At 44.6% G+C, this 20418-nt stretch overlaps 1 protein-coding gene across 4 annotated transcripts in view; it reads left to right on the forward strand.

Annotated features, from left to right (window-relative positions):
* The window catches only part of LOC121274848 (deleted in malignant brain tumors 1 protein-like), a 73722-nt gene that overhangs the window by 46753 nt on the left and 6551 nt on the right, over nucleotides 1-20418 (forward strand). For 3 of the 4 annotated variants that reach the window (XM_041182220.1, XM_041182219.1, XM_041182218.1), the window contains exons 7-12: nucleotides 689-1003; nucleotides 3407-3721; nucleotides 4390-4704; nucleotides 5970-6284; nucleotides 10246-10365; nucleotides 12882-13403. In XM_041182220.1, the coding sequence (XP_041038154.1) occupies nucleotides 689-1003; nucleotides 3407-3721; nucleotides 4390-4704; nucleotides 5970-6284; nucleotides 10246-10365; nucleotides 12882-12964 (1463 nt within the window). In that variant the 3' untranslated portion in view covers nucleotides 12965-13403. Of the gene's footprint in view, nucleotides 1-688; nucleotides 1004-3406; nucleotides 3722-4389; nucleotides 4705-5969; nucleotides 6285-10245; nucleotides 10366-12881; nucleotides 13404-20418 lie in introns of those variants that run through there. The other variant, XR_005942306.1, reaches the window with a different exon arrangement.

The raw sequence follows: 20418 nt of genomic DNA on the forward strand, positions 1-20418 counted from the left end.
GTTAGTGGGATTTGTGGGTTCAGTGATAGTGGGAATTGGGGGTTCAGTGATCGTGGGATCTGGGGTTCAGTGTAAGTGGGAGTTGTGCGCTCAGTGATAATGGGGTTTGGGGTTTCAGTTTAAGTGTGATTTGTTGGTTCAATGTTAATGGGTTGTGGGGGTTCTGTGATAATGGGATTTGTGTGTTCTGTGATGGTGCGATTCCGGGCCTAAGTGTTAGTTGGATTTGGAGGTTCTTTGTTACTGGGAATTGTGTGTTCAGTGTTAGTGGGATTTGTGGGTTCCAGTGTTGGGCGCTGTGAGACCCATGTGTTAGTGGGTTTGTTTGTTCCATCAACGTGGGGGTTTGGTGTTAGTGGGGTTTGGGGCCTCAGTGACAGCGCGGTTTGGGGCCTAAGTATTAGCAGGATTTCGGGGTTCAATATCAGGATGATTTGAGGGTTCAGTGTTACTGGGAATTGTGGGTTCAGTGTTACTGGGATTGGTGGGTTCAGTGATAATGGGATTGCCAGGTGGGTGTTTGAGATGCAAGATGATTCGCTGGACTGAAATGTCTTTCGGTGGGAACAAAGCAGGCGTAGTACTTGGGAGAAGACCTGGTCACACCTGGCGGGTAAAGGACGTTCCTTGTATAGGAATATTTCCGTGGAGGACAATTGCTTACCTTCTGTTCTCTTCCTTCCTTTAGATTCGATCGGAATGCAATTGGTCTCTGGGAATGACTCTTGTTCGGGGAGGGTAGAGGTGTACTACAACAACGCTTGGGGAGCAGTCTGTGATCATAATTGGGACATGCTGGATGCTAGTGTTGTTTGTCGGCAAATGGATTGTGGACCTGCCAAATCAGCTCCTGGAAGCGCCCATTTTGGAGCAGCAACTGGTTCCTTCTGGTTGGATGATGTTGAGTGCAAAGGGACCGAGAGTAACTTATTTCCTTGTCGAGCCAAGTCGTTGGGGGAACACAACTGCAGTTCCGGCGAGGCAGCCTCGGTTATATGTTTAGGTAAATATACTGTTTTTATTTGTTTAGCAACTGAAGGATAGTGAAAGACTATCTTTGATTTCGCTGGACGTTCAAACTCCTGCCCGACTTTCAGTTGTCTAGTGAAATAACAACTGGATTGAATGGATATAAATGAGGGTAAATCTTAAATCAGGAGGATGGTTTTAATGGTTGGCGAAGCAAAACAGATGGGGTGCACATGCAGGGCTGACACGTCATCCCCTATATAATACTTGTACAATAAGTTAAATAAGTTATTATACTGAAGCAGGAGGGTGCACCACTGTCAGTCTCTCTATCAGTTCAGAGCCTTTTTAAATCTCCAATTACATCTCAAGTGTTAGTGGGATTTGTGGGTTCAGTATTAGTGGGACATGTGGGTTCTGTGTTTGTGGAATTTGGGAGTTCCACGTTACGGGTTTGAGGCTCTAAGTGTTAGTGGGATTTCTGGGTTCTCTGTTAGTGGGACCTGGGGCTCAGTGTTAGTGGGGTTTGGGGTCCTGTGTTGATGTGATTTGGGGGTCCCATGTTAGAGGTTTGAGGCCTAAGTGATAGTGGTATTTGTGGGTGCAGTGTAAGTGGGGTTTGGGGGTTCAGTGACAGTTTAGTGTCAGACCTCAGTATAAGTGGGATTTGTTGGTTCAGTGATAGTGGACTTTTGGGGTTCAGTGCTATGGGATTTGGGGATTCAGTGTAAGTGGGACGTGTGGGTTCAGTGAAACTGTGGTTTGGGACCTAAGTTTTAGGGGGATTTTGGGGTTCAGTGATAGTAGTACTTCGGGATTCAGCAACAGTAAGGTTTCCGGCCTAAATCTTAATGTTACGGGCTTCCATGATAGTGGGATTTATGGGTTCAGTGTAAGTGGCATTTGGGGGTTCAGTGAGAGTTGGGATTCAGGCCTAAATAATAGTGGGGTTTGGGGGTTTGGGGCCTAAGTATTAGCGGGATTTTGGGGAGCAATATCAGGAGGATTTGTGGGTTCAGTGTAACTGGTGTTTGTGGGTTCCGTGAAAGTCTGGTTTGGGACCCAATTTTTAGTGGGATTTAGGGTTTCAGTGATATCTTTCAGGCCTATGTGTTATTGGGATTTGGGTGTTCAGTGATAGTGGGATTTGTGGCATCTGTGATAGTGCGATTTGAGGCCTAGGTGTTAGTGGTATTAGGGGGTTCAGTGTTAGTGAGATTTGTGGGTTCTGTGATAGTGCAATTTCATGCCTATGTGGTAGTTGGATTTGTGGGTTCAGTGTTAGTGGAGTTTGCATGTTCAGTGATAATGGGATTTCTGGGTTCAGTATTAGTGGGATTTATGTGTTCAGTGTTAGTGGTGTTTGTGGCTTCTGTGATAGTGCACGTTCAGGCCTAAGGGTTAGTGGGAGTTAGAGGTTCTTGGTTAGCAATATTTGTGGGTGCAGTGTTAAAGGGACTTGGGGATTTGGTGTTGGGTGGTTTCAGACCCATGTGTTAGTGGGATTTGGGGCTTCAGTCAGCATGGGATTCAGCAGTTCTGTGTTAGCAGGGATTGGGAGTGGTGTTAGTGGGATATGTCGGTTCAGTGATAGTGCAAGATCGGGTCTATGTGTTAGTTGGATTTCGGGGTTCAGTGTTAGTCCGATTTGGGGCTTCAGTCAACGTGGGATTTGGGGGTTCTATGTTTGTGGGATCTGGGTTTCAGTGTTGGTGAGATTTGTGGGTTCACTGTTAGAGGGATTTGGGAATTCCATGTTTGGGGTTTGAGGCCTTAGAGTTAGTGGGATTTTTGGGTTCAGTGATAGTGGGAATTGGGTGTTCAGTGATCATGGGATCTGGGGTTCAGTGTAAGTGGGAGTTGTGTGTTCAGTGATAATGGGGTTGGGGTTTCAGTGTAAGTGTGATTTGTGGGTCCAATGTTAATGGGATTTGGGGGTTCTGTGTTAATGGGATTTGGGGCTTCTGTGATAGTACGGTTCCAGTCCTGAGTGTTAGTTGGATTTGGAGGATCTTTGTTACTGGGATTCGTGGTTTCAGTGTTAGTGGGTCTTGGGTTTCAGTGCTAGGTGGTGCGAGACCCATGTGTAAGTGGAATTTGGTTGTTCAGTCAACGTGGAAGTTGCCAGTTTGGTGTTAGTGGGGTTTGGGGCCTCAGCGAAAGTGCAGTTTGGGGCCTAAGTGTTACTGGGATTTGTGGGTTCAGTGTTCCTGGGATTTGTGGGTTCAGTGATAGTGGGATTGCGATGTGAGTGTTTGAGATGGAAGATGATTCGCTCGACTAAAATGTCTTTCTCTCGGCGGGAACAAGGGCAGGTGCAGCACTCGGAAGGAGACAGGGGCGCAAAATGGCAGAAATGCTGGCGGCTCGGGGCGTTCCTTGTGAAGGAATATTTCCGTGGAGGACAACTGCTGTTCTGTTCTCTTCCCTGTTTTAGACTCAATTCAAGTGCGATTGGTCGCTGGGAATGACTCTTGTTCGGGGAGAGTGGAGGTGTACCACAACAACGCTTGGGGAGCAGTCTGTGATCATAATTGGGACATGCTGGATGCGAGTGTTGTTTGTAGGCAAGTGGGTTGTGGACCCGCCAAATCAGCTCCTGGAAGCGCCCATTTTGGAGCAGCAAATGGTTCCTTCTGGTTGGATGATGTTGAGTGCAAAGGGACCGAGAGTAACTTATTTCCCTGTCGAGCCAATTCGTTGGGCGAACACAACTGCAGTTCCGGCGAGGCTGCCTCGGTTATATGTGCAGGTAACTATACTGTTTTTATTTGTTTAGCAACTGAAGGATAGTGAAAGACTATCGTTGCTTTCGCCGGATGTTCAAACTCCCGCCCGAATTTCAATTGTCTAGTGAAATAACAACTGGATTGAATGGATATTCAAATGAGGGTAAATCCTAAATCGGGAATATGGCTTTAATGATTGGCGAAGCAAAACAGGACCGGATTCACATGCGGGGATGATCTGTTATCCCCTATTTAATACTTGCTCAATAAGTTGAAATAGGTTTGTTAGACTTAAGCAGGAGGGCGCACCACTGTCGCTCTCTCTATCAGCTCAGAGCCTTTCTAAAATTCCAATCACATCTCAAGTAGGTAACAAATGGATAAAATAGCTGTAAATGCCCTTTTGTTTATGTTGATTACATTTTTGGTTTAAGCTTATTGTGGGCTGTTGCCAGCATGTTGAATTTCCCGCCGCAGACAGTTATTTAGCGCCGCTTTATCCGCTTTCCAGTCGAGGACTTGAGATGAAAATCTACTCCCTCGACTGAAAGGTACTTCGGTGGGAACATTAAACAACTGCCGAACTCAGCAGGAGGAACAACGGCGGAAATGCTGGCGATTTCCGGTTTTTTCATGTTAAAGAAAACTCACTGGAGCGCAAGGGTTCACCGTCTGCTGTCTTCCCTTTCAGAGCCGATCCCATTGAGACTGATGGATGGGGTGGGGGCTTGTTCCGGGAGACTGGAGCTGTACTATAACCACACGTGGGGATCAGTTTGCGACGATTATTGGGACTTGCTGGATGCGAATGTTGCTTGCCGGCAAATGGGATGCGGATCCGCCAAATCAGCGCCGCAAAGCGCCCATTTCGGACCGGCAACGAGTCCTTTCTGGCTGGATGATGTTAAATGCAAGGGGAGAGAGAGGAACTTATTCCAGTGTCAAGCAAATTCGTTGGGGGAACATAATTGCGGCGCTGGCGAGGCGGCGTCTGTTATATGTTCAGGTGAAGATGTATTTTTTTCTCCTGCTATTGAGGGATAGTCGGAAACTTGTGTGTGTCTGTGTCTGTGGCGCGGGTGAGCTGGGAGGTATGCGGGCGGGTGTGGTGAGTTAGTATTGCTTTGCCATTCTTGCCGACTAGCTTTTATTTGTAGACTTGAAGTTGGAGTGGCGGAATAGCGACTGCAGTGTAAGAATAAATGAAGATAAATGATAACTCCCCTTGTTGCCTTCAATAACAGGAGAAGAAAGCCAATCACCATGCTTAATGAGGACTCGCGTCTTGATGGCAATCTTCCCATCACAGACAAGAGCAGAAGACCATAAGACATAGGAGCAGAAATTAGGCCATTCGGCCCATCGAGTCTGCTCCGCCATTCAATCACGGCTGATAAGTTTCTCAACCCCATTCTCCCTCCTTCATCCCGTAACCTTCGATCCCCCTTACCAATCGAGAACCTATCTATCTCGGTCTTAAATACACTCATGACCTGGCCTCCACAGCCTTCTGTGGCAATGAATTCCATAGATTCACCACTCTCTGGCTATAGAAGTTTCTCATCATATCTGTTCTAAAAGGTCTTCCCTTTACTCTGAGGCTGTGCCCTCGGGTCCTAGTCTCTCCTACTAATGGAAACATCTTCCCCACGTCCACTCTATCCAGGCCTTTCAGTATTCTGTGAGTTTCAATCAGATCCCCCCTCATCCTTCTAAACTCCATCGAGTATAGACCCAGAGTCCTCAAACTTTCCTCATATGTTAAGCCTTTCATTCCTGGGATCATTCTCGTGAACCTCCTCTGGACCCTCTCCAGGGCCAGCACATCCTTCCTGAGATACGGGGCCCAAAATTGCTCACAATGTTCTAAATGTGGTCTGACCAGAGCCTTATAAAGACTCAGCAGTACATCCCTGCTTTTATATTCTAGTCCTCTCAAAATAAATGCCAACACTGCATTTGCCTTCCTAACTACCGACTCAATCTGCAAGTTAACCTTAAGAGAATCCTGGACTAGGACTCCCAAGTCCCTGTGCACTCCAGACCTTGGGTCCCCATTCTGTGCTCGCCAATAGAACGATTGAGATGGAAACCTCATTGCATGCACTGAAATGTATTTCTGCAAGAAAAAACATGAATGTTAAGATTGTTTTAAAAAAAAAACGCATGAAAGCGCAAGGAGCAGGAATGCTGCTGAAGTTGTATTGTTTCTAGATAATACACATTTCGCTTGAAGGCTCTCTTTACCATCTGCACTGTTCCCACCCTTAGGGCCGATTAAAATGCGACTGATCGATGGAATGGGCCCTTGTTCGGGCAGAGTGGAAGTTTATTATAACAACACCTGGGGAGCAGTCTGTGCTGACCATTGGGACATGCTGGATGCACAAGTTGCTTGCAGGCAAATGGACTGCGGATCCGCCAAATCAGCCACTCGCGTTGCCCATTCTGGAGCAGGGTCTGGACCCCTTTGGCTGGGCGATGTCGAGTGCACAGGGACTGAGCTGAACATAGTCGAGTGTCAGATGAATCAGTGGGGAGAGCACAACTGCGACACAGGAGAGGCAGCAACCATTGTGTGCACAGGTACAGTCCGGCGCCTTCAATCCTTTCCCGGACAGTATCACAGCTCACCTCGGCTCTCACTTTGCAGGCTCATGTATTATGGAAATCCTCCAGAAGCCTGCTACTTAGACATGCACCAATTGAGATGTTATTCCAGTAAAGTGCTAAGTTTTAGACAGGTGAATGGAAATTTAGATTTAAATCCAATTGGCCTTGAACTGAGAGGATTGCAGTTGGGCTATTTAGACTAAAACAATAAGCTTCAAGCATAGTCACTGCCAGGCGATGATGTGTGAATGAGACGAGAGCTCCCATGGTCATCAGCATTGAGACTAGCTTTCAATTTCCTTACCAGATTTTAAACTACATGCGCGGCCCCGTATTGGATTTGAACCCACGTACCCCAGAGAATGAGCTAGGTGCCTCTGTATTACCCGTCCAGTGACATTACCAGTCCGCCACCATCATCCCCTGATACTTTCGAACATTTGTCATTTAGAACCCCAAATTTACATCACTCGAACGAGTATGGCTTGGATTAAATTGCCGCCCCATGTTCCTTATCTGAATATGTCTCACTTCTCACTCGACTCACCCCTGAGGTGAAGGGATTATCTGGTGGAGAAATGTTTAACTGGCACGGCCTGTTCACATTAGTGTTTAGAGGAAGGAGAGCTGGTCTTATTGAAACGTGGATGAACCTGAGGGGACTTCATGGCTTAGATGCAGGGGGGATGTTTCCTGCTGGGTGTCGGGCTAGAAATAGGAGACTCAATTTCAAAGTAAGAGAGTTGCATTTTATCAAGGAGATCAGGATTATTTTGCTCTCCCACATTTATCGTTGGCATGGGTGATTCTCCTGCCCAGAGAGCAGCGGGGGATTGGTCAATGAATGTACTCCAGGCAGAGTTAGCCAGATGTTTGACAGGCAAGTGCGTCAAGGGTTATGGAGTGGGAGAGGGGAGTGCAGACAGAAAGTGGTGTTGAGAACACAACCAGACCAGCTGTTATCCGATTGAATGGTGGGGCAGTCTCGATGGGCCGAAGGGGTCGCCCCTACTGATAAGCCCTATGTTCACAGGCTACAGCTCAGTCCCATCTCTGCAACGTTGTGATGCGATTAGAGACGGGTGAACCCATTATTGTGAATGTTGGGATGCGATTAGAGACGGGTGCACCCATTATTGTGAACGTTGTGATGCGATTAGAGATGGGTGAAACCATTATTGTGAACGTTGCGATGCGATTAGAGACAGGTGAACCCATTTTTGAGAACGTTGTGATGCGATTAGAGATGGGTGAACCCATTATTGTGAACGTTGTGATGCGATTAGAGACGGGTGAACCCATTATTGTTAACGTTGTGATGCGATCAGAGACGAGTGAACCCATTATTGTGAACGTTGTGATGCGATTAGAGACGGGTGCACCCATTATTGTGTGGGCGCAAGGCAATGGTTTGAGGAAATCTTTCACACAAGGGCACAGTTGTGTTAATGGGCACTTTAGACCGTTTCCGAATTTGCTGGGCGTGATGTCTATGTCCTTTGCTTTCATTGAACCTGCCCACGTAGGGTAACCACGTTCATTTCAAATTATTGAATCACCTTTTGAAAGCTGCCGAGACATGGAAGGCTTCACATGGACCAGGGTTCGGCCGTATCAATCTCGTTTGCGTCCTAGACTCACAGAGTGTGCAACACGGAAAAAGGCCCTTCGGCCCATCGAGTCAGCGCCGGTCGAACAAGTACCTAACTATTCTAATCACATTTTCCAGCACTAGGCCGATAGCCTTGTATGCCCATAGCATCGCAAGTGCACATCCAAATACTTCTTCAATGTTCTGAGGGTTTCTGCCTCTACCATCCTTTCAGACAGTGATTTCCAGATTCCCACCACACTCTGGGTGAAAAAAATCGCTCTCACATCCCCTCTAAATTTCCTGCACCTTACCTTAAATCTATACCCCCTGGTTATTGATCCCTCCACCAAGGTGAAAAGTTCCTTCCTGCCAACCCTATCTATGCCCCTCATAATTTTATACACCTCAGTCATTTCCTCCCCTTAATTTTCTCTGCTCCAGTGAAAATAACCCCAGTCTATCCAATCTCTCCTCATAACTAAAACTCTCCAGCTCATGCAACATCCTGGTAAATCTCCTCTGCACTCTCTCTAGTGCAATCACATCCTTCCTATCATGCCGATTCCAGAACTGCACACAATGCTTCAGCTTTATCCTAACCAGCGCCTCCTTGTGGGAAAATGAAGCGTGGGTTCGGTGTCTGAGCGCAGAATGTTGGTTAACCTTTTGGTGCAGGCAGAGAAGGATTGCTGCATGTTGTCTTTTCGTGCCGAATTTTGGATGAGACATTAGAGGAAAATCGCGCCTGTGCGCTGAAGCAGAGGTAAGAGGGCCTGGGGAAATATTTAAATTGAGAAAAGGGTGAGAGGAGAGGGTGGGAGGGTTTGCGGCGAGGGGAGCTGCCGAGCGGAGGTGGTTTGTGAGGTGGGTCACGGTGTAAATATATGTGATCTGGCCAACATTTACCATTCAATTAGCATCACTAAAACAACATATCTGGTCAGTATCTACCTTCTGTTTATCTAACAGAGAGAAATATCTTTGGCTGATCTTCTGAAGGACATCACTGGCTGCCAATCATTTTGGGTCACGAAATGTGCCACACTGTTTATTTGCACAATTAGAGACCCCTTAACTTCGTGCTTAACGCAGCAAATTTTACCTTTACTTAATTATAGAGGGGTCGTTAACCAGGGGGCATAAGATTTAAGGTAAGAGGTAGAAGGCAAAGAGGGGAGTTGAGGAGAAATTTGAGTCTGGAGCTCACTGCCTGAAAGGGTGGTTGAGTCAGAAACTCTTGCAACACTTAAGGAGTGTTTAGATATTCGCTTGCTTGGCAAAACCTCCAGGACTATGGGCTAAGCGCTGGGAAATGGGATCGGTGCAGTCAGATCTTTGTTGACACGATGGGCCAATGGCCTCCTTCTGCACTGTGGAGGTCCATGAGTCTATCTCTAATTCTCCTGTTCTCGCCCAGTCACTGAACCGACAGCAATAGTCTAAGATTTTAGTTCATATGGGGCCTTTTTGATTGACCATCGTTTGACTGGTCAGGTCATGAATATCTGGCTCCCTGTACCAACAGTCAGTCTTGTTACCCCTCCTCCCCCCCACAATTATCTTCCGAGAATAAATAATATGAATTAACGTGTATAACCTTTCTGCAGTCACAATCACAGGTTTATTTGTTTTGTACCAGTAGAATGTCAGGATCATGTTTGCACACTCTGATCTTTCTACACATTGCACAGGGTATGTAATAGAAATAAAATGCACAGTGTAATGTTCAAATCAGTCACTTGACCTAATGCTACATGTCCCTGCAAAAGTTTCTGGCAGAGTTTATGGCACATTTGCACGATCGGTAATCATTATGATCGATTTGATCATGTTCTACTATGAGTTATTTGTTTCTAGTTAAAATTTTGGAGCAGTCACATAGACGTGCACATTTGTAAAACTGTCAGGTAAATGGGATGGACAATATCATATCGGATGTTGTGGGGTGGGGGTGGGGGAAGCGTATGTATGTTAGGAGAAGGTCTAGCCCTTATCATTCCCATTCCTGAAGCCTGCTTGCTGACACATGGGTAATTTCATGTAAACTCCATTGAGTCTTCTCCCAACTCCGCCCCAGCCCCAAAACACTTGCCACAAACTTCGCCCCTCGAGGTGACGGCCCTGTTTACCCTCCTGGTTATACAGCCTGGGATAGATTAATTCAGCCATTTCCCTTTTTAACCTTTGCTGGGGGTGCATTTCAGGCTCTAGGTCCCTTCAGTAATTTTTTTTTTACCACCTTCGAGTCTCAAGTTGGAACATGCAATCGTAGGAATTCGTTTACTTTAATGCCGGCGTGACAGTTTTACCAACGCTTATTTTGTATTATCACTATTGCAGGTCACCATTTGGTGGAAGGACCAATACGCCTCTGCCTTTCTGTTGTGTTGCTGGTCTTGATTGTAATTTTACTGATCACGCAACTGAACACAAATCACAGGAGCAAAAGGAGCACATTGGGTAATACGCGTGCAAATTGATTTAAATGATATTAAGTTTAGAATTCAGTGATTTATTTTTTCCCCAGCTTTTTCATAACAGTGAGTATAGTTTGGTTTTGAAGCAGGACATGTCACAGATTAGGCCCTATGTGGATGGTTAAAATTACAATGATTGTGACACATGTGTGGGTTACCGAATGCACTCAGTGCACGTTTTACCATCACTAGTGTGAATGTTTCACAGACGTTCCCTCAGGCTAATGATTGTAGGTTGAAGCACTGAAGAAATTAGCGCCGGTGAGCGATGGGAGAATTATGGATTACACGGCAGCAAGACTCTTAAATTGCCCGCTAGCCTCCAGCCAATCTGCATAATGTCTCAACGATTAACAGGAATCCCATCGCTTGGCTCTGTACTGTGATTCAGAAAATGGAGGAGTTTGATAGGAATCAAAACCGACACTGCTGGAAAGGAAAGAAAAGTCAGCTGGTCTCACAGCCTCTGTGGAGAAGAGGAGCAGAGTTAACGTTTCGGATCCGTCTGACTGCAGGGCTGAAGAGAAGTCGACATGTGATGGGATTGATACTGTTTACGAGTGTGGTGGGAGGGGGTAGCAGGTGAAGGTAGATAGAAGGTCAGTGATAGGTGGGGGCTAAGGAGGGATTGAGAAATATGTCATGGACACGAGACAAAGGGAGTGTTAAGGGTAGTGTTAAAGACTAAAGGAGGTGCTGATAGTGGCATAAATGTTAAGGAACGAGAGTGTATAAATAACTGAACAAGGGTCAACACTCTGCCAAAGATCAACATAGAACGAGCGGCAGATGGCTCCTTTTGTAAAGGGTTGAGGAGGTGGGGCTGTGAGGTGTTTTGGGGATGGGGGTTGGGTGTAGGGTGCCCTGGTTTGGGAAAAAGGATGGTGAAAGGTATCATGATTTTTTTTAAAGTGATACAACCATGAATAAATGAAAAAGGTGAATAAAAATATATCTTAAAAAGGATGAAGTTTGCTCTTTAGCTCTGAAGAAGATTCATGCAGACTCGAAACATTAACTCTGTTCCTCTCTCCACAGATGCTGTCAGTCCAGTTGAGTTTTTCCAGCCTTTTTGGTTTTTATTTCAGATTTCCAGCATCCGCCCTATTTTGCTTTTATTTGAGCTTTAATGGAATTTCGTCCTCATATCTCAAAGATATATTATCTACCAATGCACCACCAGGCATGTGTAACTCCGACTGTATCGGAACTATGCACCCCACCCCCTCCTTTCACTGAAGCAACGGTATCTGTCTCCAGCCCAATTGTTTATCTTCTTTGTTACTTTATGGTATGTGGGCATCGCAGTCAATTGTTGCCCATCCCTAATTGCCCCTGAGCTGAATGGCTGGCGAGGCCATTTCAAAGGGCAGTTAAGATTCAGCCACATTGTTACGGGTCTGGATTCACATGTTGTCCAGACCAGGTAAGGAGACACCATTTGTCTCATGTCCATGACATCCTTGTCAATCCCTGCTTAGCCCCCACCTATCACTGACCTTCTATCTACCTTCACCTGCTCCCCACCACCAGCCCAACACCACCCCCGCCCCCACACCCCCCACCCCGAACTCTTTAACAGTATCAATCCCATCACATGTAGACTTCTCTTCAGCCCTGTGGTCAGACAGATCTGAAACTTTAACTCTGCTCCTCTTCTCCACAGATGCTGTGAGACCAGCTGAGTTTTTTTTTCTAACAGACACCAGTGAACCAGATGGGGTTCTTCGTCCAATCGGATATAGTTTCATGGTCTCCAGGACAGGGAATAATTATTTTACATTCCAGATTTAGTAACTGCCCCCTGAGCATTAGCCTCGGCTCCAGATTACTAGTCAAACCACCTCACCACTACCACCTCACCAGTTGAGGGAAATGAACTGGGCCATTTCATCTCAACATCCACGTTCTGATTATCAGTGCAAAAGACCATCTTTCCCTGATCCATCAATGTTCCCCTTCTCTGATCATCTTATCCCCAACCGGAGTTACATGACCTTTTAAAAAAAACATGAGTTAAATCGTCTCCTGCAATGATAGACTGACATAAATGGTTTTCATTATAAATAGGCCCTATGAAATATTAAACGTTCAACTGCCTATTTCCAGTAGAGTGATGAAGCATAATTTGGCGTTACATTGTGTGCGTTTCTGCCTGCTGCCTATATGTGTAACTTCAACACCATAATTGTGTTTGTCTATGTGTCATGCGGACTGCTGTAGGTGACCAAAGTTTCTGAACATATGATCAGTGGATGGTCGCGCTGTAGAGTTCTGCCTAGCTAAGTGCTTAATATTGTCTGGCTGCTTCTTCAATAGTCAGCCCCTTGCTCGGCCTCTGTTAATTCTGCCAGTGAGGGTTAAGCACTTCAAAACGGTTGCACGCATAACATGTCCAAGCAACTTCATGTTTCTTATTTTGTTATTATTACCATCACCTTGACATTGCAAAAACAGCTTTTGTTGTGCCTGATCGATATGTGTGTTTTACCACCACAGAAAAATCTCATCCCCGATTCGTGGAAGATTCTGGAGTGTCCTCAAGCACAGCAGACAACCTGTATGAAGAAATCAGCCTGTAGCTAATGATATCACACAATCCGCTGGTGCTTATCGAGTGATCAAGTTGAGTTACGTGATTCATGAAAGGTGCAATTTGGGATTGAACTCATCGACATTGGAACTCCATAAACAACACGTCACATCATTCTACTTAGAAAGTTGAATGCTTGGTTACTATTTCATATTTAATATGCCTCTGCAAGTATTTTGCTGCATACTTTCATTCTGCTTTGATGTCTTGGCACAATGTTCTATGAATGGATTGCACTCTTTCCATGAAAACTGAAAGCAAGCTACTGAGAACATTGTAAGCCCCCAGCATCACAACGCCACTTTCTTACCCTGCCTGTCAAATCAGTGGCAATGTCCTCCTGGATCTGCAATTTGTACCATTATAGCAATTTAATGGTAACTAAGAAGGCCAACCTGCAGGACACATACACAGGCAGACAGGGACACACACACACATAAACAAACACACACAAACACACATACACGCACACACACAAACACCCATACATGCACATGCACACAGACACAAACACACATACAGACACACACACACATATGAACAAACACATGCACACACACAAACACACACATATAAACAAACGCACACACACAAATACACATACATGCACACACACAAACATTCACAAAGACACAAACACACATACAGACACACACACGCACACACACATATAAACAAACATGCACACACACAAACACAGAGACACAAACAAACATACACACACACACACACACACACACACAATGAGATAAACACACACACATAAACAAACACACATACATGCACACACATACACACAGACACAAACAGACAAACACGCGCACACACACACAGGCAGACACATACACACACTGAGGCACACAGACTGACACACACACACACACACACACACATGTTAGCTATGTGCACAATGCATTATTGAAAATGGAGACTCCTGGCATACATTTCACCAATGATTCTGAAGCCTGAAATGTGCCATGTCCTGAAGACTGCATTTGGTCTCTAGCAAAGTCTGAGAGTTTATATTCAGTACAGGCTGGGGAACTATGGAAATGTGAATAAAAAGTATCAAAATGGCGTGACATTGTCACAGCTGAAAGCATATGAATTCAGAGTCACAATGTATAAAGGCAAGCTCCATTAGCTTGTGGATGTAGAGATTTCCGATGGGAAAAATATAAATGTCTTAGGTACCTATTAGGTAACAGCAGTGAACATATTGTGCAGCATGAAATATAGCAGCTTAGCAAAGTATTTCCATGCCAAAGCAAGAGGAGTATCTCCGTTTGTAAGATAATGACAATACTTAAGCAGAATTAATGAGTGTGATTATGGAGATATATTATTTATTGAGCCATGGAGCAATAAGTTACAGAAATTAAGGTAGAGAAGGCCATTTCCCATGCTGATCTGTCCTACCATTCAGTAATTTTACGCTGATCTGGCTGCACCCTTAATTCCAATTTCCTGCCTGCAATATAACCAAATACTCCCTTGTAGATTAAATATTTGCTTTAATGCAGTATGTGTGTGTGTGTGTGTGTGTGTGTGTGTGTGTGTGTGTGTGTGTGTGTGTGTGTGTGCGCGTGTGTGTGTGATTCTGAGAGTATCCAGCAGAGCCTGCATTAGTAAAGGTGTGTGTGTTTGTGTGTGTCTGTGAGAGGGAGATATTCTGAGAGTATCCAACAGAGAGTACATTGGTAAAGGTGTGTGTGTGTGTATGTGTGATTCTGAGGCTATCCAGCAGAGGGTGCATTGGTAAAGGTTGTATGTGTGTGTATGTGTGTGTGAATCTGAGACTATCCAGCAGAGGGTGCATTTGTAAAGGTTGTGTATGTGGAGTGTGTGTGCCTGTGTGTGTATATGGTCTGTTTGTGTGTGATACTGAGTGTGTCCAGCAGAGTGTACATTGGTAGAGGTGTGTGTGCGTGTGTGTGTGTGTGATTCTGAGACTATCCAGCAGAGGGTGCATTGGTAAAGGTGTGTGTATGGGTTTGTGTGTGTGTGTGTGTGATTTTGAGACTATCCAGCAGAGGGTGCATTGGTAAAGGTGTGTGTGTGTGTGTGTGTGTGTGTGTGTGTGTGTTTGATTCTGAGACTATCCAGCAGAGGGTGCATTGGTAAAGGTGTGTGTATGGGTCTGTGTGTGTATGTGATTCTGAGAGTATCCGACAGAGGCTGCAAACTGTGCGTCAGTGTGCAGGGTGCTGCTGAGCAAGGACCGCTTGATAGCATTGTTTATGACTATGTCCATCACTTTTAGATGCCCCCAGTCTAAGTCGAATGTTCCGTTCTGGTCACTTAACGAAACAAACATCTTGCCTAACAGAAAATGGTAGATTTATGCTCACTTCCTTGTTTTATGTTAGCTAACCAATCATTTATCTATGGTAATATGTTGCTCCCTACATCCTGTGTTCTTAATTGTATAGTGTCCTTTGCAGTGCAACTTGTGAAATGTCTTCACAAAATCCAAATACAGTACATCACATTTTGCCCTACATCAATCTTGCCGGTTACTACCTCAGAGAGATCCAATGAATTAGTCAAACATAATTTTCCTTGCTTGTGACACAGCGGAGATGCAGAATATAACTGGTTGGTCATTCATGGATTCAAACCCATATTTTGTCATTTTGTAGCACATGCACTAATGCCTTTTACATAATTTCACAAATAGTGTTTGAAATATTTTCTCATATCGTTTTTTTTCTTCATTTTATCCTCGTCCAGTAGTTGATTCCTCACAGGAGTTCCCTCTACTCAGGCAGCCCCACTGCAACATTCTTCAGTTCAGAGATCAATTATCCACATGATATGTGATTGTGGAGCATGTCACAAACTGAGCTTAATGTCTCGCTTGTCTTATATCCATACCAGAGGGCTTGGCAGCAAGGCACTGACTCAGTATTAGGAATGGAGGTCTTAAGTACATTTTAAGAAATGAGTGTGGACCAGAAGCTGCAGAATCCATATAGGTAGAGATAAGAAATAGCAAGTGGTGGCTGTAGTCTATAGGCATCCTAACAATAGCTATACTGCTTGAAAGGTAATAAATCAGGAGCTAATGAGAGCATGTAAACAAGGCTGTACATTAGTCGTGGGTCAATCGAACCTTCATGCAGGTTGGGAAAATCAAATTGGCAGTGGGAGCCATGAGCAAGAGTTCATAGAGACTATTCGGGACAGTTTGTTAGAACAGTATGTTGTGGCTCCAAGCAGGGATGAGGCTATTTTGCATCTGAAAATGTGTAACAAGGCAGCTTTAAAAAAAAAATCTCACAGTAAAAGATCCCATTGGGAACATTAACCATAACATGGTAGAACTTTGCATTCAGTTTGAGAGTGAGAAACGTGGGCCCGAAACAGCTTTGCTAAACTTATTAAAGGTAATTACTTTGGAATGAGGGCAGAGCTGGCTGGATTGGACTGGGAAAGGAGTTTAAAAGTAAAGGTGGCAGTATAAAATGGCAGATGTTTAAGAAAATAATTCATGACTCACAACAAAGATATAGCCCAGTTAGGAAGAAGGGTTCTAAGAACGGGATAAAACAACCATGGTTATCAAGGAGTTTAAGGGTAGGATAATACTGAAAGAAAGAGAAAAAAATACGACATGTTAAAGGTTAGTGATTAACTAGAAAGTAATATAAAGACAGACTTTAAGAATTTTTTAAAAATTTATTTAATGAAAAAGAAGAGAGTGTCCAACATGAACATAGGCTCTTTGGAGAATGAGACTGGGCAAATAATAACGGGGAGCCAAGAAACGGCAAAGGAGTTGAATAAATACTTTCCATCTGTCTTCTCGGTATATGACACTGATACCATTTCCAAAATGCTAAATAATAAAGGGACAAGGGGGCAGAGATGGGGCCATACAATAATTACCACTAGAGAAAATGTACCAGGGAAACTAATGGGATTAAAGTCGATGAGCCTCTTGGAGCTAATGGTCTGCATCTTAGGATATTAAAAGAAGTTGGGACAGAGATAGTGGATGCACAGGTAGTTATCTTCCAAAAGTTCTTAAATTGAAAAACGGCCCCAGAGGATTGGAAAACTACCAATGTAACACGCTTATTCAAAAATGTAGGGAAACAAAGAAAATATGGTACACCAGATAATTTAACATCCGTCATTGGGAAAATGTTAAATTATAGTATAACGGATGTAATAGCAGAGCATTTAACAATGCATAATGTAAAGAAGCAGAGTCAGCATGGCTTCATGGAGGGGAAATCATGCCTGACAAATGTATTAGAATTCTTTGAGGAGGTAAGGAGCAAGGCTGATAAAGGTGAGCCAGTCAATGAAAAATATTTGTATGCCAGAAAGGCATTCAATAAGGTACCGTGCACAAGACTAATTAATAAAGTAAGAGCCCATGGTGTTGGGGGTCATGTATTATCATGGATAGAGCATCTGCTAACTAAGAGAAGACAAAGAATTGGTATCAGAGGGCATTTTCAGGATAGCAACCTGTAACAAATGGAGTTCCACAGTGATCTTTGCAACAATATATTTAAATAAATATTAAGGGGAGTGGATGTTCTATGGCCAACTGTGTGGATGAAACCAGAATAGTGGAAGGCAAGTGGTGAGGGTAACAGAAAGAGTCTACAGATGGTATAGACTAAGGGGAGTGGGCAAGAAATTAGCAGATGAAACATAATGCGGAGAAATTTGAGGTGATGCATTTTTACAGGGAGAATAGAGCAACTGAATATTATCCAAATGGAGAAAGACTGCAGAAAGCTGTAGCACAGAAGGATTTAGAGATCAAAAATAAAAGCAAAGAACTGCGGATGTTGGAAATCCAACAGAAAAACTAAAACAGAAATACCTGGAAAAACTCAGCAGGTCTGGCAGCATTGGTGGAGAAGAGCACAGTTGACATTTCGAGTCCTCATGACCCTTCAACAGATTGAAGGACTCAATCATGAGGACTCAAAACATCAACTGTGCTCTTTCTACCGATGCTGCCGGACCTGCTGAGGTTTTCCAGGCATTAGGATCTGGAAATCCTCATGCATGAATCACAAAGATATGCATTACAAGTTCTGCAGTTAATAGGAAGGCAAAAGGAATGTTCACCTTTATGTCAAAGGGAATGGAGTATATAAAAAAGGAAATCTTGCTAAAATGATACAAGGCATGAGTTAGACTCCCCCAAGAATACTATGAACAGTTTTGGTCCCTCTATCTAAGGAATGATATTTTGGAATTGAAGGCAGCCCAGAGAAGGTTCACTAGGTTGATTCAACATATCGAGGGGTTTTCTGATGAGGGGAGGTTGAGTAGTTTGGGCTTGTTCTCATTGGGCGTTAGATGAATGAGAGGCGGCCTTATTGAAACCGAAGTTGCTTTACAGGGTAGATGCTGAGAGATTGTTTCCCCTTACGGGGAGCTAAGATCCAGGGAGGCACAATCTCAGAGTGAGGGGGGTACCCACTTAAGACAAAGGTTCAGAGGAATTTATTTTCTCAGAGGGCAGCGACTCTGTGGATTTTTAAAAAATTCCTGGGGCTTTGGAGGCTGGGTCGGTAAGTGAATTCCAGGCTGAGATAGGTAGATTTTTAATCAGTGAGAGAATCAAGGATCATGAAGGAATGGCAGAGAAGTGCAGTTGAGGATTATCAGATCAGCCATCATCTTATTGAATGGCGGAGGAGACTCTTTGGGCTGAATGTCCTACTTCTGCTCCTACATTTTATGTTAGTTTTATGGTCCTGCATTCCTATTCTTAAGCTAGGGAGACTGAGCCTAAATGCTCTACATCAGCTCATGACAAACCTGTGCAAGTCCAATTTGAGGCTTTGGAGATTCAGCAACTCTGTGCCACATCAAGTGCACCCATTATATATTTTTTAAAAATGGGAACTGGGACAAAAGGGAACAGGTTTGTCAATTACCATAGAACCATAGAAAAGTTACAGCACAGAAGGAGGCCATTCCACCCATCTTGTCCATGCCAGCCTGAGGACACCCAGGTGCCCATTCAAATCCTACCTTCCTGCACCCGGCCCATAGCCCTGCAGCTTACAGCACTTAAGGTGAAGATCCAGGTACTTTTTAAAAGAGTTTAGAATTTCAGCCTCTACCATCAACTTGGGCAGCAAATTCCCCTCATAGTTTTGTACACCTCAATCAAGTCACCTCTCAGCCTTCCTTGTTCTAAGGAAAATAACACCAACCTATTCAATCTCTCCTCGTAGCTACACTTTTCTAACCCTGACAAGAATCTTCGAAACCTCCTCTGCACTCTCTCCAGAGATATTACATCCTTCCTGTAATGTGGTGACCAGAACTGCAAACAATACTCCAGTTGTGGCCTCACCAGTGTTTTATTACATTTATCTTTTGTTTGTTTGTTGGTTTTATGGAAGCTCTTGAGTCAAGGTCTTTGGGTGGAAGAAAAACTTGAATTGCATGTGCACAGTACACAGTACAGCTCAGTACAGTCAAACACCCTAAAGAGTGAGTTCTTTAAGATTCATGTCTGATGAGAAAAGCATTGCAACCTCACACTCCAACGTAACTCAATGCACAAACAGAATGAAAATTAAGCACCTCTTGCCTGTGCCTGGTCGTGGTAGTAAATTTTTGCCATCCCTGCACTTTTTGCCCTCACTGCACTATTTGCACCCCCCCCCCCACGCTATTTTTACCCCCCTGCAGTATTTGCACCCCGTGCACTATTTACACCCCCTGCACTATTACCTCTCTCACACTTTTGCCCAACTGCACTCTTTGCCCTCCACCACCACCCCATTTTTGCCCCCCCTCCGCAATTCTCCCCCTTCAGCAAATTTTGGACCCTCCCCACAATATTGGCCCCTTGCAAATATGCCCCCCCCAAATTTTGCCCCCTGCAAATTTGCCTGCGATTTCTGACCCCATCCGCAATTTTTCCCAGCTCTCAGCTGTACGCCAGCTGCAAATTTTGCCCCTCTGCAGCTTTTGACAACCCCGCTAATATTGAAACCCCGTGCAATTTTTGCCTGCCCCACCCAATTACCCCCCCCCCACCACCCTCGCAATTTCCCCCCCCCAATATTTTGCATAAAATTATGTCCTCCCCCAGTTTTTGGCCCCATAAATTTTGCAACCTATCCATGCCTAACATACCCCAGCAAAAATTCCCTTTGTCACCATTTCTGCTCCCTTTGCCTGTACTACTCCCCTCTCTAATTACCCCCTCTCACTCTGTGTAATCCCCCTATCTCTAACTACCCTCTCTATCTCTAAATCCACCCTCTCTAATCACTTCTCTCACTCACCCTTTCTCTCCTTAACTCCCACTCTTTCTCTCTAAATCCCCCCTCTCTCCTTAATTCCACTACCCCTCTCGCACCCTAACCCCCACTTCCTCTCCCTCTTTCCCAGACTCCCCCGTGTATCTCCCTAACTTCCCCCCTCTCTCCATAACTCCCCCTCTCT

This window comes from Carcharodon carcharias (genome assembly GCF_017639515.1).
Source record: "Carcharodon carcharias isolate sCarCar2 chromosome 39 unlocalized genomic scaffold, sCarCar2.pri SUPER_39_unloc_1, whole genome shotgun sequence".
NCBI lineage: Eukaryota > Metazoa > Chordata > Chondrichthyes > Lamniformes > Lamnidae > Carcharodon > Carcharodon carcharias.